General features: G+C 37.5%; 1 protein-coding gene and 1 pseudogene across 10 annotated transcripts in view; both read left to right on the plus strand.

Moving 5' to 3' along the window:
• Window positions 1-20,324, plus strand: part of LOC308279397 (mitochondrial pyruvate carrier 2-like) — a 28,670-nt pseudogene extending 8,346 nt beyond the window's left edge. Inside the window, exons 2-3 of the transcript in view lie at window positions 18,179-18,297; window positions 19,978-20,324. The product of the transcript in view is annotated as a mitochondrial pyruvate carrier 2-like (transcript). The remainder of the gene's footprint in view (window positions 1-18,178; window positions 18,298-19,977) is intronic.
• REPS2 (RALBP1 associated Eps domain containing 2) overlaps window positions 1-27,952 on the plus strand; it is a gene marked incomplete at both ends in the record, with an annotated part of 264,962 nt that overhangs the window by 191,369 nt on the left and 45,641 nt on the right. For all 9 annotated transcript variants that reach the window (XM_080719429.1, XM_080719431.1, XM_080719435.1 and 6 more), the window contains one exon: window positions 24,101-24,162. In XM_080719429.1, the coding sequence (XP_080575555.1) occupies window positions 24,101-24,162 (62 nt within the window). The remainder of the gene's footprint in view (window positions 1-24,100; window positions 24,163-27,952) is intronic.

Below are 27,952 nucleotides of genomic sequence, written 5' to 3' on the forward strand. Positions count from 1 at the left end.
AGAATAATTTAAGTTTTGTAGTCTTCACTGCTAGTGTATAGAAATACAATTGGTTTTTGTATATTGATCTTGTTTCCTGTAACCTTGTTGAATTTGTCTATTAATTATCTGGACACATCCTTAACTTAGATAATGAGGTAGAGAGCATAGTCATTATTGGACTTCTAACAGTTTAATCCTTCAGCTACCAACAAATTAAGGAGAAAAATTGCTTTTCCTGTTTGGAAGACATCAGTAGGGTAATTATTGAATGCTTGAATGCAATTTTACTTTTTACCCTTTATGTATGTGAAACCAATTAATCTAGTCTCATTTATCAAGTAGTATATACTTTATCTATAAAACATCTACTTTGTTCTAAGTCAAACTTTCCTGTTTGCAAGTGATGCTTTTGGTCTTCCTACTTAAATTCACACCTACTACTGGATATAATGGTAATCATGGGTGATATGAATTTGAATTTTACTTTTTGCAGAGGATACACTTAAATTACTTTATGTGCATTATCTTCAATCCTCACAATATCCCTGTGAGATATTTGCATTTTACTAGTGTAGAAATTCAGGTGCAAAAGTAGTTTGCGCAAAGTCATGGAGCTAGTAACTATTGGAACTAGGTTTAAACTCTTGCTGTGTGATGCTAGAATCCACATTTTGCAACCTTAAGAATGGGCAAGCCGGGCGTGGTGGCACATGCTTGTAATCCCCGCTTTTGGGAGGCTGAGACAGGAGGATTGTGCAGGTTCGAAGCCAGCCTCAGCTACTTAGTGAGGCTCTCAGCAACTTAGTGAGACCCTGATTTGAAATAAAATATAAAATAGGTATGGGAGTGTAGCCTGGAGGTAGAGGCCCTTGGGTTCCATCCCCAGGACCTTTAAAAAAAAAGAAAAAGAAAAAGAAAAGAATGGGCTAATATTTCTCTACCCCATTTGCCTCTTCTGACTCATTTATTCAGTCAGGTATGTATGTCTATTCAGCTGCCTTTGATGGAGGCTTAGTTCTTAGGACAGAGCAGGAGACATCATACTATTATTCCTCTTGGTCATAGGTTTTACTCTTTTTCACCAGTCAGCTGGGGACCAGGAATCATCTTTAGGTTTGTGTAATTGGCTGCCACTTATTTTTGAAGAGACAAGGGGTACCTTCTAGCTTTCCAGACCTGAATCCTTGCTCTCAAACCTGACTTTGCTTTGTGGTAGGGCTCCATCCTTAGAACCCTTTGAGCTTTTCAGTAGTTGAGAGATAAAGGGTGTTGGATGCAATATAATGTTCCCTTGGCATGAGATTTGAGGTATATGTTCACTTAAACATAGTAAAGTATATTTGGGCATTGGCCTAGATGAATAATTTCAGAGGTAAGAATGAAGTCCAGGTTATGTCCAAGCTTGTCTGTGATAGTTTCCAACATGAACACATATGACCGTCTCAGATTTTGCAAGGTGTGGTCCCTCCTTGCTTTCTTTTTGCCTTTGCCTGTTACTTTTCTCAATGTAGAGGGTTTTTCCTTTTCCAGTAAGTTCTGTGAAAGTTTCTGTACTAAGACAGTGCTATGGTTATATTGTAGAATAAAGAATCCCAGATAAAGTTTACAAAACCTTGCTAGTAATTGGGTAGGGCCAGTTTTGTTGTTGGGCAGGGTGCTTTCTAATATCTAGCCATTATTCATACTCTCTGAATTAGCTCAAATGTATGTCTTTTTGTAATGGTTTATTCAAATCAAGATTCAAACAAGGACTGTATATGTACTATGCTTGTTTTGACATTTTACTTCTTTGATAAGTTCCTCCCTCAACCTTTCTCTCTTTATACTTATTCATTCATTTATTTTTCCTTTGTAAGAAAATTACCAGCCGGGCGTGGTGGCGCACGCTTGTAATATCAGCACTTGGGAGGCTGAGACCGGAGGATCGCGGTTCGCAGACAGCCTCAGCTACTTAGTGAGGCCCTCTGCAACTCAGTAAGATCCGGGTTCAAAATAAAGAATAAAAAATAGGACAGGGGGTGTAGCTCAGAGGTAGAATGCCCCTGGGTTCCATCCCCAAACCCACACACAAAAAAAAAAAAGAAAAGAAAAAAATTACCCATGCTTTATACTTTTGCACTTTCTGTATTTGGCAAGTTGTTTGTTCTTTCATCTACTGTAGTTTCTGTGATTAGTAGGTAGGTTTAGGTGTAATCAGAATCAGATTAAATGTTTGACAAGAATACTTCCTAGTAATGCTGTGTACGCATGCTAACATCACATTAGGAGACTCATGTTTTACTGCCCTATTTTTGGTGTCATTTGTTTGATTAGTGCGCTAGTGTAGTATTAGCTTTTTCCATGCATTATGATAAAGACCCCCAGCAGCCTTTCAAATAATGGTTTATTAGGTATTGATCATCATTGCCTATATCCAGTGATGTGCTGGTAAATGTTTAACAACCAGCCATTTGCCAATTTGCATGGCATAAACACTCCTGCCATGGCTAATTTCACTCCTACTGATGTGTCACTGAATGTGGAGCTGGGAACAGATGCACGCAGTTGGCTCTTACAAGCTGATGTGAGCTGTTTCCAGCAAACTGCTGCTTATCTCCATTATTTTGTTGGTAGTTACAAAATGGTGATAATCAATCTTATTTCTTGATCTTTATTAATTGTGACTATGGTCCAGTTAACCATTTTCCTATTGTTGGACATTTAGCTTGTGACTATTAGAAAACTTGTGAACCGAAGGAGACTATATAATGTAATATAATTCTTAGTATATAATCAAATTCTTTTATATGCATTTTAATTTACAGCATTACATGAAAACTGAAATAGACTTTAGTGTCAGTGATCAGGAAAGGTCTCTGATTCGTTCCACCAATGATTTGTGTGTGTGTGTGTGTGTGTGTGTGTGTGTGTGTGTGTGTAGTACTAGAGCTTGAACCCAGGGCATTCTACCTCTGAGCTATACCCCAGCCCTATTTTATTTTTTATTTTCAAACAGGGTCTGGCTAAGTTGCTGAGAGCCTCACTAAGTTGCTGAGGCTAGTCTTGAACCTGTTATCTTCCCTAGTAATTAGCCTCCCAAGTACTGGGATTACAGGTGTGTGCCACCAGGCCCTTTCATTCCACCAATACTTAATGAGTATTTACTGAGTGGTTACACTGTGGAGAAATCTAAGAGGAATATAGATCTGTTCCACATGCCAATAACTATCCCAGTAACATATGATTTTGAAAAAGGTGCTGAGTTTGGGTGGTTTCTGACTAGCACAACCAGTGCGTATGTAGGCAGGGGGTACACAGGGCTATTGAGCTAAACTTCAGAGCTTGGATAAAATTTTTGGAGTCAAACACTATTGATTCTTCTTTGTAATCTGCTTTGGTTTATTTCTTACTACCAGTTGCCCAGGAGGCTACTATAGTAGTTTCTAAACTGGTTTACTTGCTTCATTTTTTCATTCATAGAGCAACAAGATTCATTTTATTCAAGCATAGCTATTAGGTTACCTCCCTACTCAGAACTCTTTAGGATCTGCTTATAAACACTGAATTCTTGGTGGAACTGAGCCTGAAGTTATGCAAATACATGAATTCAGCAAAGGACAAAGTACCTTGGCCTGGCATGCCTGGGAAGGAATGTATCATAGAAAGGAAATGGAGACCAGAAGACTCAAATCTTCTCATTGGCCAGGAAAAGTGGAGATGAGGAGAGAGAAATCTGTAAGGATTTAGGAAATTTTAGTAGAATATTCCCATTGAAATGATAAGGTGAATCTAGATTGCAAAAGTTGTGGACTGAGTAAGGAACTTTGGTGTGAAGTAGTTGTCATTACAAACTCATTTTGAAATGTTTAAGACTTAGCAGTTTGTCTGACCTATCTATCTCATTTTAAAAATTCATAATAGAAAAGAGACAGTTCTAAGATGATGGACTCGTTTTCCAGGTTGTGAACTCGCTCTCTCTCTCTCTCTCCCTCTTCATTACTCAGCTCTCATGAAATCAACGTTGTTTGGAAAGATATCTGTTTACTTCTTTGAATTTTAATTTTATTGATCTTAAAACACACAGAAATATATGACCAGTGATTTAAACCAATCCAAAGAGTTTAATAGTTAAATACTTAGGGGAAATGTATTTGTGTAAATGTATGAGAAATTAAACCAGAGACCTATTTTTCACCAAGATTAAATCTCATGCATTTTTGTTGCTTAATTCTGCCTATGTATCCATCTGGGACTTAGTTAAGTCATGCTGCCTTTCTTTCTCATGGTACAGGTAAAAGAAGTTACTGGAAAATGCTAGTACATAAATTCTATAATCATGCAGTGTCAGTGCTGAAAGAGAACATAAATGTCATAATTTTAAATATTTTTTGTGGTACTGGGGATTGGATCCAGGGGCATTCTACCTCTAAGCTACACCATCAAACACTTTTTACTTTTTCTCATTTTATTTTATTTTATTTTATTTTTGCATGCCTGGGGATGGAACCTAGGGGCATTCAACCTCCAAGCTACACCCCTTGCCCCTTTTTAATTCTTTATTTTGAAACAGGGTCTCAATAAGTTGTAGAGGGCCTCACTAAGTAGCTGAGGCTAGCCATGAACCACAATCCTCTAGTCTCAGCTTCCCAAGCACTGGGATTACAAGCATGCACCACAGGGTCTTGTTAAATTTTGTTGACTTCCGGGAAGATGGCGACACAGAAAAGCGGCGTTTACGAGTCCTGCTAACAGTCGATCTCTATTACCACAAAATCAGTGCCTTTCATAGCCAGAAAACACCATCAGCAGAGAAATAAAAACTATAAATACAAGGGACAGAGAAAAAGAGGGCTGGAAGAACAACCAGACACCAGAAAGAAACCAGCCCACAGTGCCATGGCCGGAGCCGTGGTGCGAAGCCGTGCCGGCGCCATCTTCCCTTGCAGCACCAGGCTCCAGAGAGGAGGGGGACTCCGAAAGGAGCTCAAAACCAGAGAGGTGATATGCCGGCCTCATGGCCGAGGACACGGCAGCAGCGCCATACTGCTGGTGGCAGCAGCGAGTTCACTGGATGGCTCCAGATCAGCGCACTCAACAAGCCACCAGACTCTAGAGAGGAGGGGTGGACAGCGAGCTGAGGTGAGCAGCGGCAGAACAGCCGGGTGGAATTCAGCACTTTCTTCGGAGCAAGGAGTGTCTAAAGAAATTCAGAAAACACTTCCACTCAGGATCTCCCACAAAAAAGTAAAATACTTAGGAATAAACTTGACCAAGGAGGTAAAAGATCGCTACAAAGAAAATTATAAAACACTGAAAAAAGAAATCAAAGAAGATCTTAGAAGATGGAAGGATCTTCCATGTTCATGGATTGGCAGAATAAATATCATTAAATGGCCATCCTGCCAATAGTGATCTAAAGATTTAACGCAATGCCCATTAAACTACCAAGATCATTCCTCACAGACATAGAAAAATCAGTCCTTAAATTTATCTGGAATAGGCCATATTGCCAACAGCTACAGCAAGTTCACCGCACCCCACCACAGCTTCAGATATGCACGCACAGTAACCGTGAGTGTAATTGTGGCCCCTAAAGGAGAAATCCCTGTCCTGCACTCCCAGGGACTTTGATAATCTCATTGGGTCGGAAATTTTGCAGTCCAACCCAGTGAAGGAGTAGCAGTGGCAGAGATACCACACCCTAGCCGAAGCTCCCTGGAAAACGCCCAGCCAGGCACCCCCACAGTCTCTTGCAGCCTCAATTAACTTCCTGGGTATGAGACTTTGAGATACAACCCAGTAAAGGAGTAGTGGCAGCAGAGATTACAACAGACTCGAGATACAGAGCACCTTAAGTGAAGTCGTAGTGACCCAGGGAAGGCACAAAATTCTGAAATCATGGGAAAGAGGAACAACAATAGAGCAATGACTGTCCACAATCCCACAACATCAGAACCTGATAAACAGAAATTCAGAGATCTCTAGAAGATCAAATCAGGAAAATAACTGTAGAAATAATAGAGGACTTTTGAAAAGAATTCAGAGAGAGTAAAAAAAAGATAAAGGATGCAATCATTGAAGTAAAGGCCTCAATTCAAAGTATAAACAATAGATTAGACCACATGGAGAATAAAATCTCGCTTCTAGAAGATTATCACTCCAAAAACGAATGCATAATTTATAACTTAGAAAAAAAAATCTGACAGCAGGAATCTGACATTGAAGAAATATGGGCCCATTTTAAGAGAGCTAACCTAAGAAATTGGAATAGAGGAGGGAAAAGACATTGAAAACAAAGGGATCAATAATATCTTCAAAGAAATAATAGCAGAAAATTTTCCAAACATAGAGCAAGAGGTCGATACACAGGTCCAGGAAACTTATAGAACTCCCTTTAGACAGGATCGGAGAAGAGGATCCCCACGCCACATTATTGTCAAAATGACCAATGTGGAAGCCAAGCAGAGAATCTTAAAGGCAACAAAAACAAAGGGCCAAGTGACATTCAGAGGCAAACCAATTAGAATCACTCCAGACTTCCCAAACCAAGTCATGAGAGCTAGAAGGGCTTGGAGTAACATCTTCCAAACTCTGAAAGAAAACAACTTCCAGCCAAAAATTTCCTACCCAGCAAAACTTTCTATCAAATTAGATGGGGAAATAAGAAGCTTCCACGACAAACAGAAACTGAAGGAATTTATGTCTTCAAAACCAGTGCTAGAGAAAATACTCAAAGAGATTAACTACAAAGAAGAAATAGGTAACACACACCAGAAACAGAGAAACAAGATTTTCCATCCAGCAGACAACTAAGCAAAGAAGAATATATTCATGTGTTTATAGGTTAAAATCTTTGGAGATTCATTATTTATTTCAGTCTTTTACCTATTTCTAGATTGTATTTCTAAATTGTATTGTTGCTTTTATTGTTGCTAATTTTTAGGATTTCTATTTGAAATATTAATATACCTTTAGATATAGAATTTGGAAATATTTTATCCCATTCTATCAGTAACTTTTAACTCTGTTTACATTGTACAATATTTTTTATTTTTTAGGAAGTTTGTTTATTCTTTTGTTGCATGTGCCTTTGAAATCATATCCAAGAAATCACTGCCAATTTCAATGTTGTGAAGTGTTATGACCCAGGTTTTCTTCTAAAAGTTTATAGTCTTAAGATTTACATTTAGGTCTTTTATCTAGTTTGAGTTAATATTTCTATATGGTGTTAGGTAAGGGTCCAATCTTATTATTTTTCATGTAATTATTATCTTTTAACTATTTAGTGAAAAGATTACTATTTCCTTCACAAAATGTTCTTGAAATTTTGTCAAAAATAACTTGACCATATATGGAAGAATTTATTTTTAGGATTTTTATTTTACTCCACTGGTTTATATATCTGCCTTTATAGCAGTACTACACTATTTCAATTATTGTAGCTCTATAAGGTTTGAAATCAGAAAATGTACATCTACTAGCCTTTTTTCTTTTTCGAGAGTGTTTTGGGTATTTTTAGAGTTCATATTTCTTGTTAGGATAGACTTTTCCTGAAAAAAAAAATGTATGATATTTTTACCTTAAAAAAAAGAAAGAAAAAAATACCCTCTGGTAAGAAAGAAAGCAAAAAGAAATACTGAAATGTTATCTCTAAGTGATCAAAAGTTTGATATCAGACAGATGAATCTGTTATGTGAGATTACCATTGTTAATTTTGGATAAATTGCTATAATATTAGATGTCAACCACTAAGCCAAGCATGGGAAAGAGGGATGGGGAGGGAATGGGGTTGGGATTGGGTATGGGCTAACTGGGTGATGTGTGCATGTATGTCTACACAAGTTTTTATCCCATTATGATGTATGAATACAGTGCACCAATAAAAATAAATAAATAAAATGAAAGATAAAAAAAATTATCTGGAATAACAAAAACCCCAGAATAGCCAAGGTAGTTGTCAGCAACAAAAACCATGCAGGAGGAATCACAATACCTGACTTTAAACTATACTACAAAGCCATTGTAATAAAAACAGCATGGTGCTGGCAAAAAAAAAACCAGATACATAGACCAATGAAGCAGAATAGAAGACCCAGAAAAAAGTCCACACACTTTCAGCCAATTGATTTTTGACAAAGGGGCCAACAATATACACTGGAGAAAAGATAGCCTGTTCAACAAATGGCATTGGCAAAACTGGTTAACCATATGCAGAAAATTGGAAATTAATTCTACTTTCTCACCCTGTACAAAAGTCAATTCAAGATGGATCAAAGACTTTGAAATCAAACCAGAGACCTTGAAGCTCCTTGAAGAGGGCATAGGTCCAACACTACAACACATAGGCACAGATAAACGCTTTCTCAACAAGACCCCAAAGGCACAACAAATTAAAAGGCAAATCAATACATGGGATTGCATGAAACTGAAGAGCTTCTGTTCAACAAAGGAAACCATCAAGAACCTCAATCGAGAGCCAACAGAATGGGAGAAGATTTTTGCCACCTACAACACAGATAGAGGACTGATATCTAGAATATACAGAGAACTCAAGAAACTCAACACTAAGAAAACAAAGCATCCAATAACAAAATGGGCAAATGAACTAAATAGACACTTCACAAAAGAAGAAATTCAAATGGCCAATAAATGCATGAAAAAATGCTCAACATCACTGGCAATCAGAGAGATGCAAATCAAAACTACCCTGAGATTCCACCTAACTCCAACTAGAATGGCAATCATTCAAAACACAAACAACAGCAGATGCTGGCGAGGATGTGGAGAAGTGGGAACTCTAAGACATTGTTGGTGGGATTGCAAATTAGTGCAACCACTTTGGAAAACAGTATGGAGAATCCTCAGAAGAATGGGAACAAATCTACTATTTGATCCAGCAATACCACTGCTGGGTATCTACCCAAAAGATAGGAAACCAAACTGCCAAACTAATGCATGTGTATCTATGTTCATAGCTGCACAATTCACCATAGCCAAACTATGGAACCAGCCAAGATGTCCATCAACAGATGAATGGATTACAAAACTGTGGGATATGTACACAATGAAATTTTACTCAGCTATTTAAAAAAACTCAATTACATCATTTTCAGGGAAATGGATGGAACTGGAGGACATTATGCTAAGTGAGATTAGTCAGTCCCAAAAAATAAGAAATCAGATGCTTTCCCTAATATGTGAGAGTTAGGGAGAAATGGGTCATAGTAGGATCTCTAGATGAAAAAGGAAATCCTATAGAGGAGCAAACAAGACAACCTAAAGGAGGAGAAAGGAGGGGGGAAGAGGAAAATCTCTAAAACACACAATGTACTTAAACATATCCAAGTCAACCACTAAGCCAAGCAAGGGAAGGACGGATGGAGAGGGAATGGGGTAGGAATTGGGTAGGGGTTAAATCAGTGATGTGTACATTATTGTGCACACAAGTTTTTTACCCCAATGTGATGTATGAATATAATGCACCAATAAAAAATTTTAAAAAGATAAGAAAATTAAGACTAAAAAAAATAAAAAATCAGGCTATAAAACTGAAAAAAAATTTTTAAGACTGACCTCAAACCCGTGATCCTCCTGTCACAGTCTCCCAGGTACCAGGATTTCAGGTGTGCACCACTGCACCCAGCACCTGGCTTATAGTCACTTTGACCAACTCTCACATATTACCGATGAGGAGCCTGGGATATGGAGAATGTAAATTGCTTAATCCTCCATTAGATTCCTTTGTACATGGGAAATCTTTGTTATAGCAGTTTTGGTGTCAGAGAAAGCAATTTATATTAACTTAATTTGGGGGACATACCTTACTATTTTCTACAGGTAGTAGCATTATTTAATATCTAAGGTAAAAAGTTATATTAAAGAATAAACATACCTTCTATTTACAAGAAACTCTAATATTGTTTTCCTGTTTCCTTCCACATAAATTTAAATGTTGGCAGATTTTCATCTGGTACTTCAGGGAGACAGGAAAGAAAGTTTTGCCTTTACAAATATCTTTATAAAGATATCCCAAAGATATTTATATATATAAATAAATATATAAACATATAAAAATAAATATATATATATATGTGTATATATATGTATATATATGTATATATTTGTGGTACTGAGGGTGGAACCCAGGGGCTTTTCTACCTCTGGAATATATTCCCAGACCCATTTTATTTTTTATTTATTTATTTATTTTTAAATTTTATTTTATTGGTGCACTGTATTCATACATCATAGTGGGATACAAACTTTTGTAGACATACATGCACACATCGCCCAGTCAGCCCCCACCCAATCCCCACCCCATTCTTTCCCAACCCTCCTTCCCATGCTTGGCTTAGTAGTTGACATCTAGTATTATAGCAATTTATCCAAAATTAAAAATGTTAATCTCACATAACAGTTTCATTTGTCTGATACCAAGCTTTTGACGACTTAAAGATAACATTTCAATATTTCTTTTTGCTTTCTTTCCTACCAGAGGATTTTTTTTGTTTTTTTAGGTGAAACTATCATATATTAATATATTTATTTTTCAGAAAAAAATCTATCCTAATATGGAATATGGATTCTAGATACCCAAAACAATCTTGAAAAAGAACAAAGCTAGCAGATATATATTTTCTGATTTCAAACCATATAAAGCTACAATAATTGAAACAGTGTAGTACTGTTCTAAAGGCAGATATATAAACCATTGGAGTTAAATACAAGCCTAGAGCTAAATTCTTCCCTATATTGTCAAGTTATTTTTGACAAGGTTTCCATGAACATTTGGTGGTGGAAATAATAATCTTTTAATTAAATATTGTTGAAAAATAATAATTACATGGGAAAGAATAAAATTGGACCCTTACCTAATCCCACATACAAGTATTAACTCAAAATAGATAAAAGACCTAAATATATATCTTAAGACTATAAACTTTTAGAAGAAAATCTGAGTCATAAAACCTCGCAACATTGAAATTGGCAGTGATTTCTTGGATATGATTTCAATGGCACAGGCAACAGAAGAATATACAAACTCCCTAAACAATAATAAAAAAATATTGTATATCCAAAGACAATGTAAACAGAGTTAAAAGTTACTAATAGAATTGGATAAAATATGTCCAAATGCTATATCTGAAGGAATATTAATATTCCAACTAGAAATCCTACAAATTAACAACAATAAAGGCAAACAATACCCTTTAGAGATAGGTAAAAGACTAACATAAATAATGAATCTCCACAGATAACCAATCTTAGTTGTCTGTTGGATGGAAAGTCTTGTTTCTCTGGTTCTGGTGAGTGTTACCTATTTCTTCTTTGTAGTTAATCTCTTTGAGTATTTTCTCTAGTGCTGGTTTTGAAGACATAAATTCCTTCAGTTTCTGTTTGTCATGGAAGCTTCTTATTTCTCCATCTAATTTGATAGAAAGTTTTGCTGGGTAGGAAATTTTTGGCTGGAAGTTGTTTTCTTTCAGAGTTTGGAATATGTTACTCCAAGCCCTTCTGGCTCTCATGACTTGGTTTGGGAAGTCTGGAGTGATTCTAATTGGTTTGCCTCTGAATGTCACTTGGCCCTTTGTTTTTGTTGCCTTTAAGATTCTCTGCTTGGCTTCCACATTGGTCATTTTGACAATTATATGGCGTGGGGATCCTCTACTCCGATCCTGTCTAAAGGGAGTTCTATAAGTTTCCTGGACCTGTGTATCAACCTCTTGCTCTAAGTTTGGAAAATTTTCTGCTATTACTTCCTTGAAGGGATTGTTGATCCCTTTGGTTTCACTTTCTTTTCCCTCCTCTATTCCAATTATTCTTAGGTTAGCTCTCTTAAGATGGGCCCATATTTCTTCAATGTTAGATTCCTGCTGTTGTATATTTTTTTCTAGATTAGAAACTATGCGTTCATTTTTGGATTGCTCATCTTCTAAGAACGAGATTCTGTTCTCCATGTGGTCTAATCGGTTGTTTGTGCTTTGAATTGAGGCCTTTACTTCATTAATTGCTTCCTTTATCTCTTTTTGGCTCTCTCTGAGTTCTTTTCGAAGCACCTCTATTATTTCTATAGTTATTTTCCTGATTTGATCTTCTAGAAATCTCTGATTTTCTGTTTTATCAGGTTCTGATGTTGTGGGGTTGTGGACATTCATTGCCCCAGTGTTATTCCTCTTTCCCATGATTTCGGAAGTTTGTGCCTTCTCTGGGTTCTTCCCTTGGGTCACTATGACTTCACTTAAGGTGCTCTGGATCTCGAGTCTGTAGTATCTCAGACCCCACTACTCCTTTACTGGGTTGTATCACAGAGTTTCCGACCCAGGGAGTCGATACAGGCTGCTTTAAACTATGGGGGGGTGCCAGGTTGCACGTTCTCCTATGGTGTGATATCTCTGCCACCCCCACTCCCTCACTGGGTCAAGTCCCAGGGGGTACAGTACTGGGATTTCTCCTCTGTGGCCCACAATTTGACTCACTGTTCTTGAGTACGCAGATGTAGCTGTACTGGACTCGGTGAATTCACTGCTGCTGCTGCTGGTGGCAATATGGCGCCACTGCCACGCCCTCGGCTGTGAGGCTGGCGTATTTTTTCTTCTCTGGTTTTGAGTTCCACTTTAGTTCCTGCAGCGTGTGCTGAGCTCAGCCACTGGGAGCTCTAAATGCTCTCTGCGCCGAAAGATCCCGCCTGGCTGTTCCGCAGCGGCTCACCTTGACTTGCTGTAGCCGTCCGGTGAGTTTGCCGCTGCCGCCGGCAGTATGGCGCTGCTGCCGCGTCCTCGGGCGCGTGTATCTCCTCTGTGGCTCTGAGCTCTGTTTTCAGTCCGCTTTCTCTCTGGAGCCTGGTGGTTTTTTTGTTTTTCTGGTGATGGTGTTTTCTGGCTATGAAAGGCGCTGGTTTTGTGGTAATGGAGATTGGTTGTTAGCGGGGCTCTTAAGCCCCGCTTTTCTCGGTCGCCATCTTCCCGGAAGTCCTAATTTGTCCTATTCTATGGGAATCTTTCCCATAAACATTTCTTGATGTCCCTTGTGCCAAAACAAGCACTGAGATTTGGGAAGTCAGGAATCCATGGCCATGAAAATGCTGAGTAACAACCACAGAGCTTGTGGACAGACAGCAGCAGCGCGCAGTGTTCACGTGTCTGCAGCTGGAGATGTAGGCTGAGGGTGGGGCGTGGTGGTGTCAGATCTCAGGTGGCGGTCAGGGTCAGCTGGGGACTTAGCCATTTTAACTTGGCTGCAGATGTGCTGCTGACTGTCGGCTGGGCAACTTGGTTGCCCTCCGTGTGTCGCTCACATCCCTCTTACAGGCTATCTTGATCACATGCTCATGGTGATAGCAGGGGATGAAGGAAACAGCCCAGACCCATTTTATACTTCATTTGAAAACAGGGTGTCACTAAGTTGCTGAGAGTCTCACTAAGTTGCTGAGGCTAGCTTCGAACCTGTGCTATCCTCCTGTGTCAGCCTCCCAAGCGCTGGGATTATAAGCATGCGCCACCACCCGTGGCTCTTTTAATTATAAAAATTAAATTATTAAAAAAGTTTTATCTTTCTGTGGTACTGGGGATTGAACCCAGAGGCATTCAACCTCCGAGCTACACCCTTGGCCATTTTTTGCTTTTTATTTTGAAACAGGGTCTTGCTAAGCTAGCATGTACTGGCCTTAAACCTGTGATCCTCCTGTCTTAGCCTTCCAAGTATTAGAATTTAAGGTGTGCGACACAGATCCTGGCTAAAAAACTTTAAGTGGAGGAAGAATACAGGAGGAATAGTATATCAAACATCCATCTTTAACATTTATCAATGGTGGCTTATCTTGTTTTATATATATATTCTCGCCCCTATGTTATTAATTATACTTTTTTTCTTCTCTTAGCTTTTCTTTTGTCTTGTTTTTGGTGGTCCTAGGAATTGAATCTAGAGGCATTCTACCTCTAAGCTACACTCCTAGACTGATTTTTAAAGTTTGAAACAGGATCTTACTAAGTTGCTGAGGCTGGCTTCGAACCTACAGTCCTCCTATCTCAGCCTCCCAAGTACTGGGATTAAAGATGTGCATCATCAAGTTTGGCTATAGCTTATATTTTATTTTATTTTTTGTTTATTTATTTATTTAATTATTTTTTTGGTGGTACTGGAGTTCCTAGAAACCCTTCCACCTCCGGGCTACACTCCAAGACATATATATATATATATATATATATATATATATATATATATATATATATATATATATATATATATATAATTTGGTAACAGGGTCTCTTAAGCCAGTGCGGCTGGCTTCACGGTCCTCCAGTCTCCGCCTCCCAAGTACGGGGATTACAAGCGTGCCCCACCACACCCAGCTAGTTTATATTTTAAAGTAGGGGATATAGCCGGGTGTGGTGGGCAGCTTGTAATCCCCGCGCTTGGGAGGCAGAGACAGGAGGATCGCGCAGGTTCGAAGCCAGCCGCGCGCTGGCTTAGGAGACCCTGTTTCCAAATAAAAATATAAAATAGGTCTGGGAGTGTAGCCTGGAGGTAGAAGGGCTTCCAGGAACCCCAGTACCACCAAAATAAATAAATAAATAAATAAATAAATAAATAAATAAATAAATAAAGTAGGGGATATATAGTCTTCTGAAGAATTTGCTCACACAACTCATTTGCTCCAAAGGCACAATTTTAGATAGAATATCTAACATCTTATTTAATTGGGTCTGTGATTTATAGTATATTTAGAAGTGTTGGTTTAATTCCTTTGCTTGTCATGTTTTTTTTGCTTTGAGGCCTTCTGATGTGCTTATTCTCCGAATATAGAATCCCCTTCCCCACTCGCCAACCCCAGTTTGGCTGTTTATTCTCCATCTTGCTGCCCTTTTCTGCTCTTTACATTACCTGTCCAGTAGGCTCAAAATATGATACTGATGACTTCTCCATAATAACCTTGTGACACTGTTGATGTGATTTTATTTCTCTAGGCTTTAATTTTCTCATCTCTAAAGTGAAACAATTGAATTTGATACCATTACTTTTCCAAACTCAGTCATTATTATTATTATTATTATTATTATTATTACTATTCTTAGTCTCGGAATGGAACCCAGGGGCATTCAACCTCCGAGCTACACCTCCTGCCCAATTTTTTTAATCCTTTTTTTTGAAACCGGGTCTGAGTTGCAGAGGGCCTTACTAGGTAGCTGAGGCTGTCCACGAACCGTGATCCTCTTGTCTCAGTCTCCCGAATGCTGGCATTACAAGCGTGCCCACCACGCCTGGCTAGTATTATTTTTATTGAACAAGGCATGTGCAAATTTATCTCTTTTAACCCATGAAAGGTTCTGTTCAACAGAGAATTTAGTTGACTTGTACTTTGGGTGTGTGTGTGCCAGAAGTAGGAGAACGTCAGAGGATAGAGGCAGGTATTGTTGGAGAGGTATTCCTGGCAAACCTTTTGTTAAATATACTGGTGTATGTGACATACAAATGCATCGCTGTCTATGACTGAGTGGTCAGGGGATAGGTATAAGGTCATGCGTACTTTTGTAATTAGAAAGGAGAGAAAGGATGAACGATTCCTATCACAAGAAAATAGCCATTTTTCTGAATTTTTCAAGAAAGGGAATAGTCCTTACTGATTAAATCATCAAGGCTTTACATATGGCTAACTTTCTACTTGATTGATGCTTAAAAGCGTTAGTCTCACTGGCAGGCTCCTTTCAACATTTTCCATTCTTTGAATGTTCTTTTTTGGCATTTGAATACTTTTATTTTCTTAATCAAATATTCCCAGTTAGGGGGATGGGAGCCCTTTACCACAGCTGAAGTTATTCCAAGCTTCACTCCCCTGAAGAATAAGCCTTCTGTTGCTGAAGCTTTCAATTGCCACATCTGCTGCTTTATTTCCACTCAGTAAGTTGGAACATGTTTTCCATTTAGTCATTGATTTGGGGCTTTGCGAAAATGTGAGGGAAATTAATAAATAGTAATATCTATGAATAATATTTTTCCTGGAAGTTTCTAAGGGTAATGAAGTAAGAAGATAAAAAAGTTAGAGGATAGCATTTTGGATGACTATACCAAGAAGTTGAGATCCAATGGATGAGTGCACATCTTTCAATTAACTTAAGAAATTGTTTTTAAACACTGGGAATTGTTACCATGTCCTCTGACTCTCATATTCAATGGTAAATTCTTTTCCTGATCTTTTAAATCTGGTTTGTAGGATTTGGGTATTTATTATTTTTCCCTGATTGCACTTATAAAAATTTTTTCTTTGAGTAAGCCTTGCTGTTATCTGATGCCTCACCTTATTAACTATAAGTTTTAAAGAATAACCCCGCAGTTGCTTTATGAGTATGATAACTTTTATCTAGAAAAAGCATTCTCCTCCCTGATCTTTTTACCTTCCTTTCCCTTCTAGGAAAGGTACATACTTTTTATCGTAGTACTTCTCTACATTGTCAACCAAGGATTGCCTTCCTTTTTCAACCATGTTGGATTGTTTTTATCTTGTATCATGTGCCTTACTCTTTCATAGTTTATTCTCTTCTTTTGGTGGAGCACATCCTTTAGTAGCTGCCATGGAAAGGACACATGCATGGAACTGAATTTGAAACTCTGAACCAAAAATATCTTCAGTTATACAATCATGCAAGCTGTTACTTTGGATATGTACTCATCAGTTGGAAATAAATTTTAATGTAATTGCTCCAATGGATTTTAGCTTTTAATGATATATTAAGAAGTCTCAATCCATTTTGACTTCTGATCTTTAGTATGTGGCCAGTCTTCCTTTCTCCTTCCTTGCTGAAAACTTGTAAATTCTTCTGACTTCAGTATTTTGTGATGATGTACCTTGTCATGGATCTGTTTTCTTCCATTGTCCTAGGTACTAACTGGATACTTTTAATTTGGAAATTCATATTCTTATTTCTGAGAAATTCTCCATTGAATCATTTAATTGATTCCTTTTGTCTATTTCCGGTCTCTCTTTGTGGATATTTTCTTTAGACATTACCCCATAATTTCTGGGAAATTTTCTCAGATTATCTTTGAAACTTTTTATTTCTGCTATTATAGTTTTAATTTTCAAATGTTCTTTTTATTTTCTGAATGTTCTTTTCTCAATAATGCCCTGTTATCTCATCTTTACCAGAAGTATCTCTTAGTAAGACTTTACCTGATGACTTTTTAAAATTTCATTTCTTACCAACACTCTATTATCTCTCTTCCTCTATAAACTAAAGCTTCATAAAATTAGAACATGTTTCCTGTTTTTCCCTTACTGATATTTTTACACCATCTCAAACAATGCCATGTACTGTAATAAGTGTTGAAATATTTCTGAAGTAAACTGAATGATCATTTTGATGGGATTCCCTTGTAAATATAGGTCTTTTATCTATTTTGAGTTAATATTTGTAGTGTGTTTTTTAGAGGTTACTTTTTTCTATTTTTGTAGATCTCTACTTTAGGTTAGAATGTTTTCTATGAATATCAGATAAGGATTAATCATCTGCTTATATTTAAGAATGGGAGGTAAAAAGCCAATTAGAGCAATATGAACAAATGGATGGAACTTGCCAAATATGTGGCTTTATCTGGACTTGGTGTCCTCTCTGGAAAAAAAAAAAACTTTTACTGGAGTAGGAAGTATTTCCAAACCATGCAGATGTGGGAGGATAAAACTTAGATTATAATAAAGCTTCCAAATTGCTTCATTTTGTATCTTTCTTTTAAAAGAGTACAGGGTAAAATTCAGTCCTATAGCTGTTATGATAGTTTAAACAAACATTTGTTGATCACTTACTATATTTTGAGTTATCAGATGAAGTAGGGGTAGGGCATGGCCACTACTGGGAGAGTGGACTGCAGGAATAGGACTCCAGACACCATAAATACCATAATGTGTAGCTGGAACCAGATCCTGAAGAGTTTTGTCAAGATGTTTGCCCTTCTCCCAAGGGGTGGGAAATGGGATGTACCTTTATTTCTTTACTTTTTATTGATTTCCCTACTATATTTCAATTTCCAAAGGAGTTTGCCACCCATTCCTGAGAACTGAGGGTGGGGTGGATTTCTGTAGTACAGATTGCTTATTTTTTCGTTTTATCAGACCTGTTCAGTCAGCTATCAATCACTCATGTATTTTTCCCATTCCAAATTTAAGCAAGAGCACCTAAACGATTCCCTGTGTTAATGAATAAGAGTGAAATTCGTTTTATGTATTCAGACCACTATCTCTACTCACAAGTCTTAGTATAAGACATTCAACTGGTCAGACATCCTCAGGTCAGATAACAGAAGCTAGAAATTCTACACAGTATCAAGCAGATTTTAAAGTAGTCTCAGGTTGGTAAGTACCCTCATGTTTCTGGCAAAAGAAATAGACAGAGGAAGGACCCACTTTCCATACAGATATTAAATGTTCCTATAAGAAAAAAGCTCTAGAAATATGAGTTCATTGTGAAAGGTTGCCAAATAAAACAGGAAATAAAGCACATTGAGCAAAAGAAGCAACAAACAGCAGAAAATACAAAGCCCTCAGATACTGAAATTACATAAACATATTTAATATGGTAAAAGTTTTCTTTTGGAGATGACACAAATGAATAAGCACTCAAGATATTCTAACAATGAAAAAGATATTTTGAATAAAAGACCAAATACTGCTTCTAGAAAATAAAAATTAGTGGAAACTCAAAGATTAGATTAATAGAACATTAAGTATCACTGAAGAGGAAATTGGTTAATTGTATAATAAATTTAGAAAATTATCCAGATCACAGCACACTTAGGCAAAGATCTCTTGAAGGAGAGGAGAGAGTGTTGGGAGAACAATATTAAAAAAAAACACTGAGAATTGACCAAAATTAATGGGGTTCAGAAATTTCAATGAAGCTCAGTCAGGTGATAAAAGAAAAAGAAGATGAAGTAGTACATGTGCAGGCACAGGGTAAGGTTTGATATTTCAGAATACCAGAAACAGAGAGCGACCAGAGAAAAGATAGACTGCTGAGAAAGAACAATGAGTTGACTGACAGCTGACTTCTCAACAGTAATAACAGAAGCTGAAAGACAGTGAAATGCTACCTTCAATGTGCTGGGAAAATCTAGTGCTGTTAATAACTAAATTTGCTACTAATCGATGCTCAATAATAAAAAATTCCAAAGGATGCATTTAAGACAGAAGGCAATATCATCAAAGAAATTATATTGGAAGTTAGAAAGCTTTTAGCACTGCATAATAATATCGCATATAAAAACCTATGAGATTTTAATAAAGAGGTACTTAGAAGAAAGTTTATAACCTTAAATGTTACACTAGAAAAGAAGAAATGGTAGAAATCAATAAGCTAAAAAAAAAAACAAGTAAAGGTAAAAAAAGAATAACAAGACCTAAGAATATGAATGGAAGAATGATTTTCCATGTCAGTGATGAATATAGTTGAAAACTCCTAAGCAAAAATATTGGCCAACTAAACCTACCAGATCTAAAAATCTGACCAAGTTGAGAATATACCAGGTCTGAAAGATGCTTTAATATTAGAAACATCTATAATGCATTTTACCACATTAATCATAAGGAAAAATTAAGCCATCATTTCTTTTTTTGTGTGCGTATCTGGGGATGGAACCCAGGGGCATTCGGCCTCCGAGCCACATCCCCAGCCCTATTTTTTATTCTCTATTTCAAAACAGGGTCTCACTAACTTGCAGAGTGCCTCACTAAGTAGCTGAGGCTGTCCGCAAACCATGATCCTCCAGTCTCAGTCTCCCGAATGCTGGGATTACAAGTGTGCACCACCACATCCAGCTGAGCCATCATTTCAACAGATAGAGCTGTGGCTTTGATTAAAATTCAACACTGCCATTTTACCTCTCTGGGCAGGGCAGAGGTGCACACGAGATTCTGTGGCCGGGTAAAGTGACATGTTGCTCTTGGTTGCCAGCCAGACCAGGACCCAGCAGCCCTCCCACCCAGCTATGCACATTCCCCAGGTAGCTGAGATGTCAGCCATGGTATCTGAGGCCTGAGGGCCACCTACCACTGTCTTTTTGATAAAGTGGAGCTCATGCTGCCTGAGAAATTGAGTCCACTGTACAACTACCCAGCAGGCCCTAGGGCAGTTTTTTTCTGGGCTCCAATTATGAAATGGTAGTCAGTGGGTGTGTGGTCATACTCACAGGAAAACTCAGCACAGCTCAATCTGCTGTTTTGATGGTTGCAGGGTTTATTTGGTTAAGATACTCACTTGTAATTATACCAAAAACTGGAGTCTGTTTGCTGTAAATTTCTTTGTGGGGGAAGCAGGAGCCTCTCACTCTTTCATATTTGTAGATATAAACAAGAACTAAAAGTTAAAGCAGTCAAGTAAAGGAGTTCTTGGTCACCTGAAGAATCTAAACGTGGAAATAACTACTAGGACCTAGCCTATAATTTGATTTTGTTAAGGAAGTGCTAACTGTGCTAACCTTTAGAACACACACACACACACACACACACACACACACACACACAAAATAACAATAACTGAAAGTACTAGCTTTTGCTTGATTCTACAGAAAAATTAAAGCAAACTTTTAGTAACAGTCTCTACTTACATGTGATTTAGGGAATTTATCTCTGGATATTAGTAACAATTTTTCTACCATCTGTCCACAATAAAGTGTACTTGGTCATATAAAAATAAAATAAAATTTTATTAAATTAAAATAAAATAAATTTTCATCAAATTATCATGAAAAGCTGGGCATGGTAGTACATGCCTGTAATTCTAGTATTTAGGAGGCTGAGACAGGAAGATTGCAGATTCGATGGTAGCCTCAGCAACTTATCAAGGCCCTCAGCAACTTAGTGAGACCTTGTTTTCAAAATGAAAAATAGGATCCAGGAGTGATGGCACATGTTTGTAATCCCAGCATTTGGGAGGCTGAGACAGGAGAATCCGGTGGCAGATAGCCTCGGCTACTTAATGAGGCTATTTGCAACTAAATGAGACCCTGTTTCAAAATAAAGAATAAAAAATCAGGCTGAGAGTGTAGCTCAGAGGTAGAATGCCCCTGGGTTCCATCCCCAGTACCGCAAAAAAAAAAAAAAAAGAAAAAGAAAGAGAGAAAGAAAGAAAGAAAGACAAATAGGGCTGAGGGTGTAGCTCAAAGGAAGAATGCCCTTGGGTTAAATCTCCAGCACCACAAAAATTTTCATGAAAAATGTCATGAATAAATAGGAATTTCATAATCTCTTAAAGGATATCTATCATAAACTTATTGCAAACACTATCCATTATGCTGAACTAGTAAAGTGGCATGCCCATTAACATAATTTTAATTTAAGTTTATAGTATATGTTCTAGGTAGGTAAGACCAGAAAAAATTGGTAAAGGCACTGAAAAGAGGAAATAAAACTGTTGTTAATATTTGCAATATATTTGTGCCCCCCACATCTTCTTAGAATTTAGTGAGGAAAACAATATCAACTCGTAGAAGATTCAGAATGAACAGTGGACACCTGCCTGTGATACTACTTTGTTGCTTGAAGCTTACTTGCAAGAAAATGAGGCAGGGTTCCATTATCGGACAGCTTCTAATGAGCCTAATAATGGTGTTGCAGGTGATATGCTTTTATCCAAAAGTATATTCAGAAATAGACCCACATGTCAGTTTTACAAAAATAGGGCATCTTTACTTTTTAAAATTATGTAATAGTGGAAAAGAGCATAATCAGACCTGAATCTGGATCTGGGAGTTTTTTTTTCCCCTAGTAATTCTCAAGGTAGTGGGCAGGGATAGTCAATAACAGGTCCACCTATTTCCTCTCTCTCAGGGATCACCATCTTTGTTGCCTGACTTTCTGGTGTCTTGAAAATCCGTTTTGTATATATTGTGTTCTAGTAGCTTGAAAACTGCTGTTTTGTATGTTTTTTGTTTGCTTTTTGTTGTTTCACATGAGTGAGTATATCTGGTCTCTATTACTCCATCTTGGCTGGAAGTAGAAGTCAGTTTAATTAAATGGTGTATTGTTTTGTTGGTAGTGTTCTTTTGCTAATAAAGGGTTTTTTTTTACAGCCTACTTTATTATGGTTGCTTGGACTTTCTCTTAGAAGGATATGTAGATTTTGCTTGTTTATTTATTTTATTTTGTTTATAAGTAACTGGTCATTTAAAGGCCCGATCAATAAGGACTGCTAAAATAGGGACCCTAACATGGATAATTTCTGAAGGCTTTCTCTTCTGCTACATATTTTTGTTATTGCTGATTCTTCAACCTCTGAAGTTTTGACCCACTGATGCGTTTTATAAATTTTAATAAAAGACAGATTGAGAGAAATCATTATTGGGTCCACATGGTTGTACAATTTCCCCTCACTGGCTCAGAATGAGCAACTCTGACATTACTCTGAATTACATTGTAGAAAGCACCAACCTCCATCTTTTAGCTTATATGATCCAACTAGGTCAAATCAATAGTGATTTGCAAAAACTTTCATGTTTTTGTGTTATATTGCTATTAATTAATTTTTTTGTGTGTGTGGTACTGGGGGTGAAACCCAGAGGCTTTTCTACCTCCAGGCTACACTCCCAGACTTATTATTTTATATTTTATTTGGAAACAGGGTCTCACTAAGTTGCTGAGAGCCTCACTAAGTAGCTGAGGCTGGCTTGGAACCTGCATGATCCTTCTGTCTCAGCCTCCCAAGCACGGGGATTACAAGCATGTACCACTGTGCCTGGCTGCTATTAATTTTTGATACTGGGGATTAACGGGGGCATTCTACCTCCAAGCTATACTCCCAGCCCTAGTTTATTCTTTTATTTTATTTTATTTTATTTTATTTTATTTTATTTTTTGGTGGTACTGGGGTCCCTGGAAGCCCTCCAACCTCAGGGCTACACTCCCAGACCTATTATTTTTATATTTTTATTTGGAAACAGGGGCTCTTAAGCCAGCCTGGCTTCAAACCTGCATGATCCTCCTGTCTCTGCCTCCCAAGCGTGGGGATTACAAGCGTGTGCCACCACGTCTGGCTTATTCTTTTATTTTTGAAACAGTGTCTCACTAAGATGTGGAGGGTCTTGACAAGTAGCTGAGGCTGGCCATAAACCTGCATTCCTCCTGTCTCAGCCTCCCCAGTACTGAGATTACAAGTGTGCACCACCATGCCTGGCTTATTATTTATTTATTTATTTATTTTTGTTTGTTGAATAAATTTTTATTGGTTATTATTTATTTTTAAGGCACATAAAATTACTGAACTACTAGTATGCACATTACAGATTTGTGAATAAACAACATATAGTAATATAGACATGATATTTTCCTAAGGGGTTTGTAAAGAATGGTTTGACTTGCCAGTGTGTGATCCTATGCTCATTCCTTGTGTGTGGTTATGGACTTTATTTATAATTTCATAGCAGCTGTTTATTTTCATTGTTGTTATGATTCAGATGTACTTGGCTTAACTCAAATATTCTCTGTATCTCACAAAATAAAATCTTAGACTGCAACTTTCTTTCAAAAGACCCTTAAAATGTGGTCAGATTATTTTAGAAACAGATTTAGTTATCTCTGATAATAATGATCAGGGAGGGGAAAAGAAATTGAGATCTTTGGCATAATTACATCATTTTAGTCCATCACTGTTGGCCTCTCCCAGTGCTTGCAGATCCATTCCCAGGGTCACATAGAGGGGGGCAGAGCTGCCTCCTTTGAGTTCTGGCTCCCTTCTTTCAACAGCCTATGCTCTGAACTAATGAGCAGTAATGGATGAGAGGTAGGGAGAAATATCAGAGGTGCCAAAGGAGACTCTTTATGACTTTTGGCCTAGATTATTTGAAACTAAATAATTAGTGTCAGACTAATGAGATATTAACCACCTTTTTCATGCTGAGTTCCAGTCTTGATGAAAAAGACTATTTTACCCTGTTATAGCAGCCTATGCAAATACTTAGATTTGAGGTAGGATGAAAATAAAAGTGATTAGAGATAAGATGCACTCTTTTTTTTAGAAATTAAGCTTTCAGAGGGATTAAAAATACTTAAATATATTAAATGCAAATGCCACTTATATTCTTAGTTAAGTATGAGAATTTTTGCTTTGTTTTGTCTTCTTCTGGGAGGGTGGTCCTTAACAGTGTGTGTTTTTCTTTTCAGCTACTAAATCCGGATTGTTACCCCCACCACCTGCACTCCCTCCCAGGCCTTGCCCATCACAGGTAGGAGACAGATTTGATTTATGTAAATTGTTTCAACTCTTACTAGGTAAAGCCTCCTACCACCATGTTTCTCTGCAATGGCTGATGGCCACAGAACTGATCTGTTGGATTCCCAAGATCTGGATAATTCCCACTATCTGGATAATGAAAGCAGAGTGGTCTCATTTCTTCTCTTCTAGCTAGCCCCGGCTTCATGCTGAAGAGAAGTTTCTTCAATAAGTTACCAAACAAATGTGTCCTAGTTCAGGTTACGTGTGGTTTTCATAAAGAGATAGGGACAAAACAGGTGTCTCTTCCGTTAGAGGTGGGGGATGTGGTTGTTTTGTATAGGACATGCAGTTGGGGTGATTATTCTTATTAGCACTTTAGGAGCTATGTTAATTCCACATAAACTAAAAATAAATGGTCATTAGCATGGAGTTAGTGCTGTATTTTTGGCCCACGGTACTTTCTTTGGTATTGTGTTTCACTCCGAACAATAAGCTGAAATGGCAGGATTGAGAGAGTGTTATCCAAGTCTGTGTCACCTGTAAATCTGCCTTATTTACATGTGCTACTGTGACCTTATTCATCAACACTTTTCATGGACTTGAAAGTGGGATGGAAGGAGCAGATCTGTGGAGTGTGGGATATGGTGCTATTGATCTTTCTTTTTGTTAATTGCTACTGTAGAAACTTTCTATCTTTAAAGGTCCTTTCTAATTTGGGGCAGAAAATGTTGGGAAATTTCTCTACTGACAGTCCCAGTTGCAACTTCATGGCTCTGGGTGGCTCAGAGCATACCTTTCCATGGAGCACTTCTCAGGACTGGAGTCACAGACACCACTTTTAATGTTTGCTTGTCTTTCCTTTAAGCAATTAGATGATCTTTAGTATCCATTCAACCATGAGATGCAAATACCATGAGGTATTAGTTTCCTGTTTTAGCCTGAAGGATAATATAAAGCCCAGTTCTTTCTGACCTCCATATAAACAAGAAAGAACTGATTTTTCAGAATTTAGCATTCACTGTACAAGATATTGATCAGTTAACAAGTAGCCATTGTTCCCGCTGTTTATCTAATGACAAACCTTAGTTCTACCCCAAACCTTTCTTTGGTTATAATTTCTGCTCATTAAAATTATTAGCCATGTTAACTGAGCATCTAAAATAGATCAGACACTGTGCTAAGTGCTTTTAATGCACAATTGAATCTTCAAAAAACCTTATGAAGTAAGTTTATATTAAATCCCCCCCCTCTTTTTTTTTTTTTTACAAATGAGGAAATATAGGGCTTAAGCAAGTCACCAAGGCGGTGTAAATAGTAAATAGTAGAGCCAGTTTTCAAACTGAAGTCTTTAGGTCCTTCCTAGCCCCATCATTACAGTCTTAAGTATCTATATCTTTAGCAAGACAGCAGATCCACTGCACTTGTAACTGAGGTTTTCACCTCCCTCCCATGGAGGACCTAGATGAGTTAAGGCTCTTCTTTTGCACCTACAGTAAATCTGGACTTGGACATAACAAAATTAGCAGGCCTTCTGGGATCTTTTATCTGCTAGTTTCAAGCCTAGGCTTGAGAGCCACCTGGATGAATGTGTAGAGCCTGTCTGAAAGTGCCTTTGTAACGAATCCTTATCTTTCCCCGGTTGCACAAATGACAGTAGCTGCTTCCTGGTCTGAAATGTGCTGATGCTATCAGCAGTCCTCATCTGAGCTACTTAGGGTGGGTTTCCTGCCTGCTTTGGGCTTAGTGACCATCTGATAGAGGGACAGTGAATTCTTAAGGAGTCACCCTTCCTTAATGAATGAGTCTGCTTCTTTGTCTCCCAGATTTCCCAGCTCAGTGTAAACAATGAGCCCAGCACTCAATCCAAGCCTTCAGCTCAGCTGCCTAACTATGGAGAATTCAGACTACAGGAACAGGTGTGTAAGAAATAGGCAGAAAATCTCCACGCTTTTACCCTCCTCCTATTGCCTCCTTCCTTCCACTGTAAGAGGGACACATATATTCAACATATGAAGTCCTTGATAATAAACATGTGATTGTATTTAGTCTTCATGCCATGTCAAATGCCTACTATTGATCCTAGGAGAGTCTTACTAACCACCTGTATGGGACACCATAGTCTTCTCCAAACCACTTGTGGTTAAACAATCTCTGGGAGATATTAGTAGGGTTCTGTGGTGAGACAGATTGACAAGACTGCTGTCTCTTAACCACCTCTGGAAGATTCACAGTGTATGTGAACCAAGTGAAGGCTTTGAAGTCCTGCAGCAAACAAAACAAAACACCCCGAACAACAAGGAAATAAAAAACTAGCCGATTTTGTTAAAGCAGTTTTGTAGTTTATGTGACTGTTCATCTTTTTATTTATCAAATACCTATTAATATCCTTAGGGCTTAGTGGTTAGGTAGCACTATTAGAATAACAACCTAAAGGTATTGCTGTGGATCCTTCCAAACTGTGCTCATCTGTCACTTCATTTCTCTATTATGTGATTAGAGTTAAATTTTATGGTATAAAAATAGTTTTCTATAGAAGAGTTGAAATGAAAGTGTACTGCATACTAGCTTAGGATTTCAGATATTCCAGCTTTTCATTTTGTCTTGTCCTTCCTTGCTTTTCTATTCCTTCTTATTAACTTTCTGATAAGGTAACTTTTACTACTTCACAGCATTTTATTACAGAGAACCTAAACACTCTGGATTCTTCTTTTGCTTGACTAAAATTGTTTTGAGTTCTACTTGCTTCCTATGGTCCACCAACGTGATTTGGAAATATACCTATGTTTATATCTTCAGACTTCTTTTATGGGGCTCAGATGGCAATTCTATCACCAGAAGACCTGGGGGAGAAACCAGAAAGTCTTGTATAATTAAAATCATTATATTTATCAATATCTCTGATAGAGATGAAAATATTTTTCTGGGTGTTTTCTGGAGCTTACTATGTCATATTATTTAACTTGAGAAATGGGCAAGAATAGATTGTAACAAATGAGGAAATGTTTTGTGTCCTATAAAGGGACACTGTTTTAAAAACTGTGGCCAATCAATAGTAATATTCTTGCAGGTTCTAAGTATGTAATATAAATGAGTTTGCATATTTACATATATGTGCACATATATAACATATACATATATGTACATTTACATACATACAACAAAAGTAAATCCACTTTTATCGAGGGAGAGAGATGAGGTATAAATTTTTAGCATAAAATACAGTTTAGTTGGCTCCTACTTACACCAAGTACTACTATGATATGAACATCTGGATTAAGTTATGCAAACAGAGCCCCAGATTTAGGAAAAGGAATAAATCCAAAGAAATGGATCTTTTATTTTTCATACTGTATGTAATATCAAGAAGCACCAAGTGGATATATAAAGAATCAAGTGATTTGTGTTGCATGCTTTCCCATGGAAAGAGTAGAGACCAGGGCATGGTCTCTTGGCTCAGTTTAAAACAGGATGCTTTTTTCAAAAGACTGATTCATAGCACTAAAAAACCAAAAAGCAATTAGAGTGCAGTGTTTCATGTGGAACAGTGTTCAAGTGAGAGTGAAACTTATTAGCTCACTGTTTGTGTGCATATAAATCAAGTAAAATTCCATCTCTGTAGTTTGCACTTGTCCTGTGGGTCTGTTCTCTGCTAAGGGACTATATGGTACTTCCATAAATAAATCCCTTTAATAGAGTTGGTCTCATGTCAGATTTCCAATGGCAATTGTGCTAGAGCCATGGCTTCAGTGTAATTATGTTTAATAAAGAAACGATTTGGGAGGTACAAAGTATTGTCTTTT

The sequence above is a fragment of the Muscardinus avellanarius genome, assembly GCF_963383645.1.
Source record: "Muscardinus avellanarius genome assembly, chromosome: X".
NCBI classification, from domain to species: domain Eukaryota; kingdom Metazoa; phylum Chordata; class Mammalia; order Rodentia; family Gliridae; genus Muscardinus; species Muscardinus avellanarius.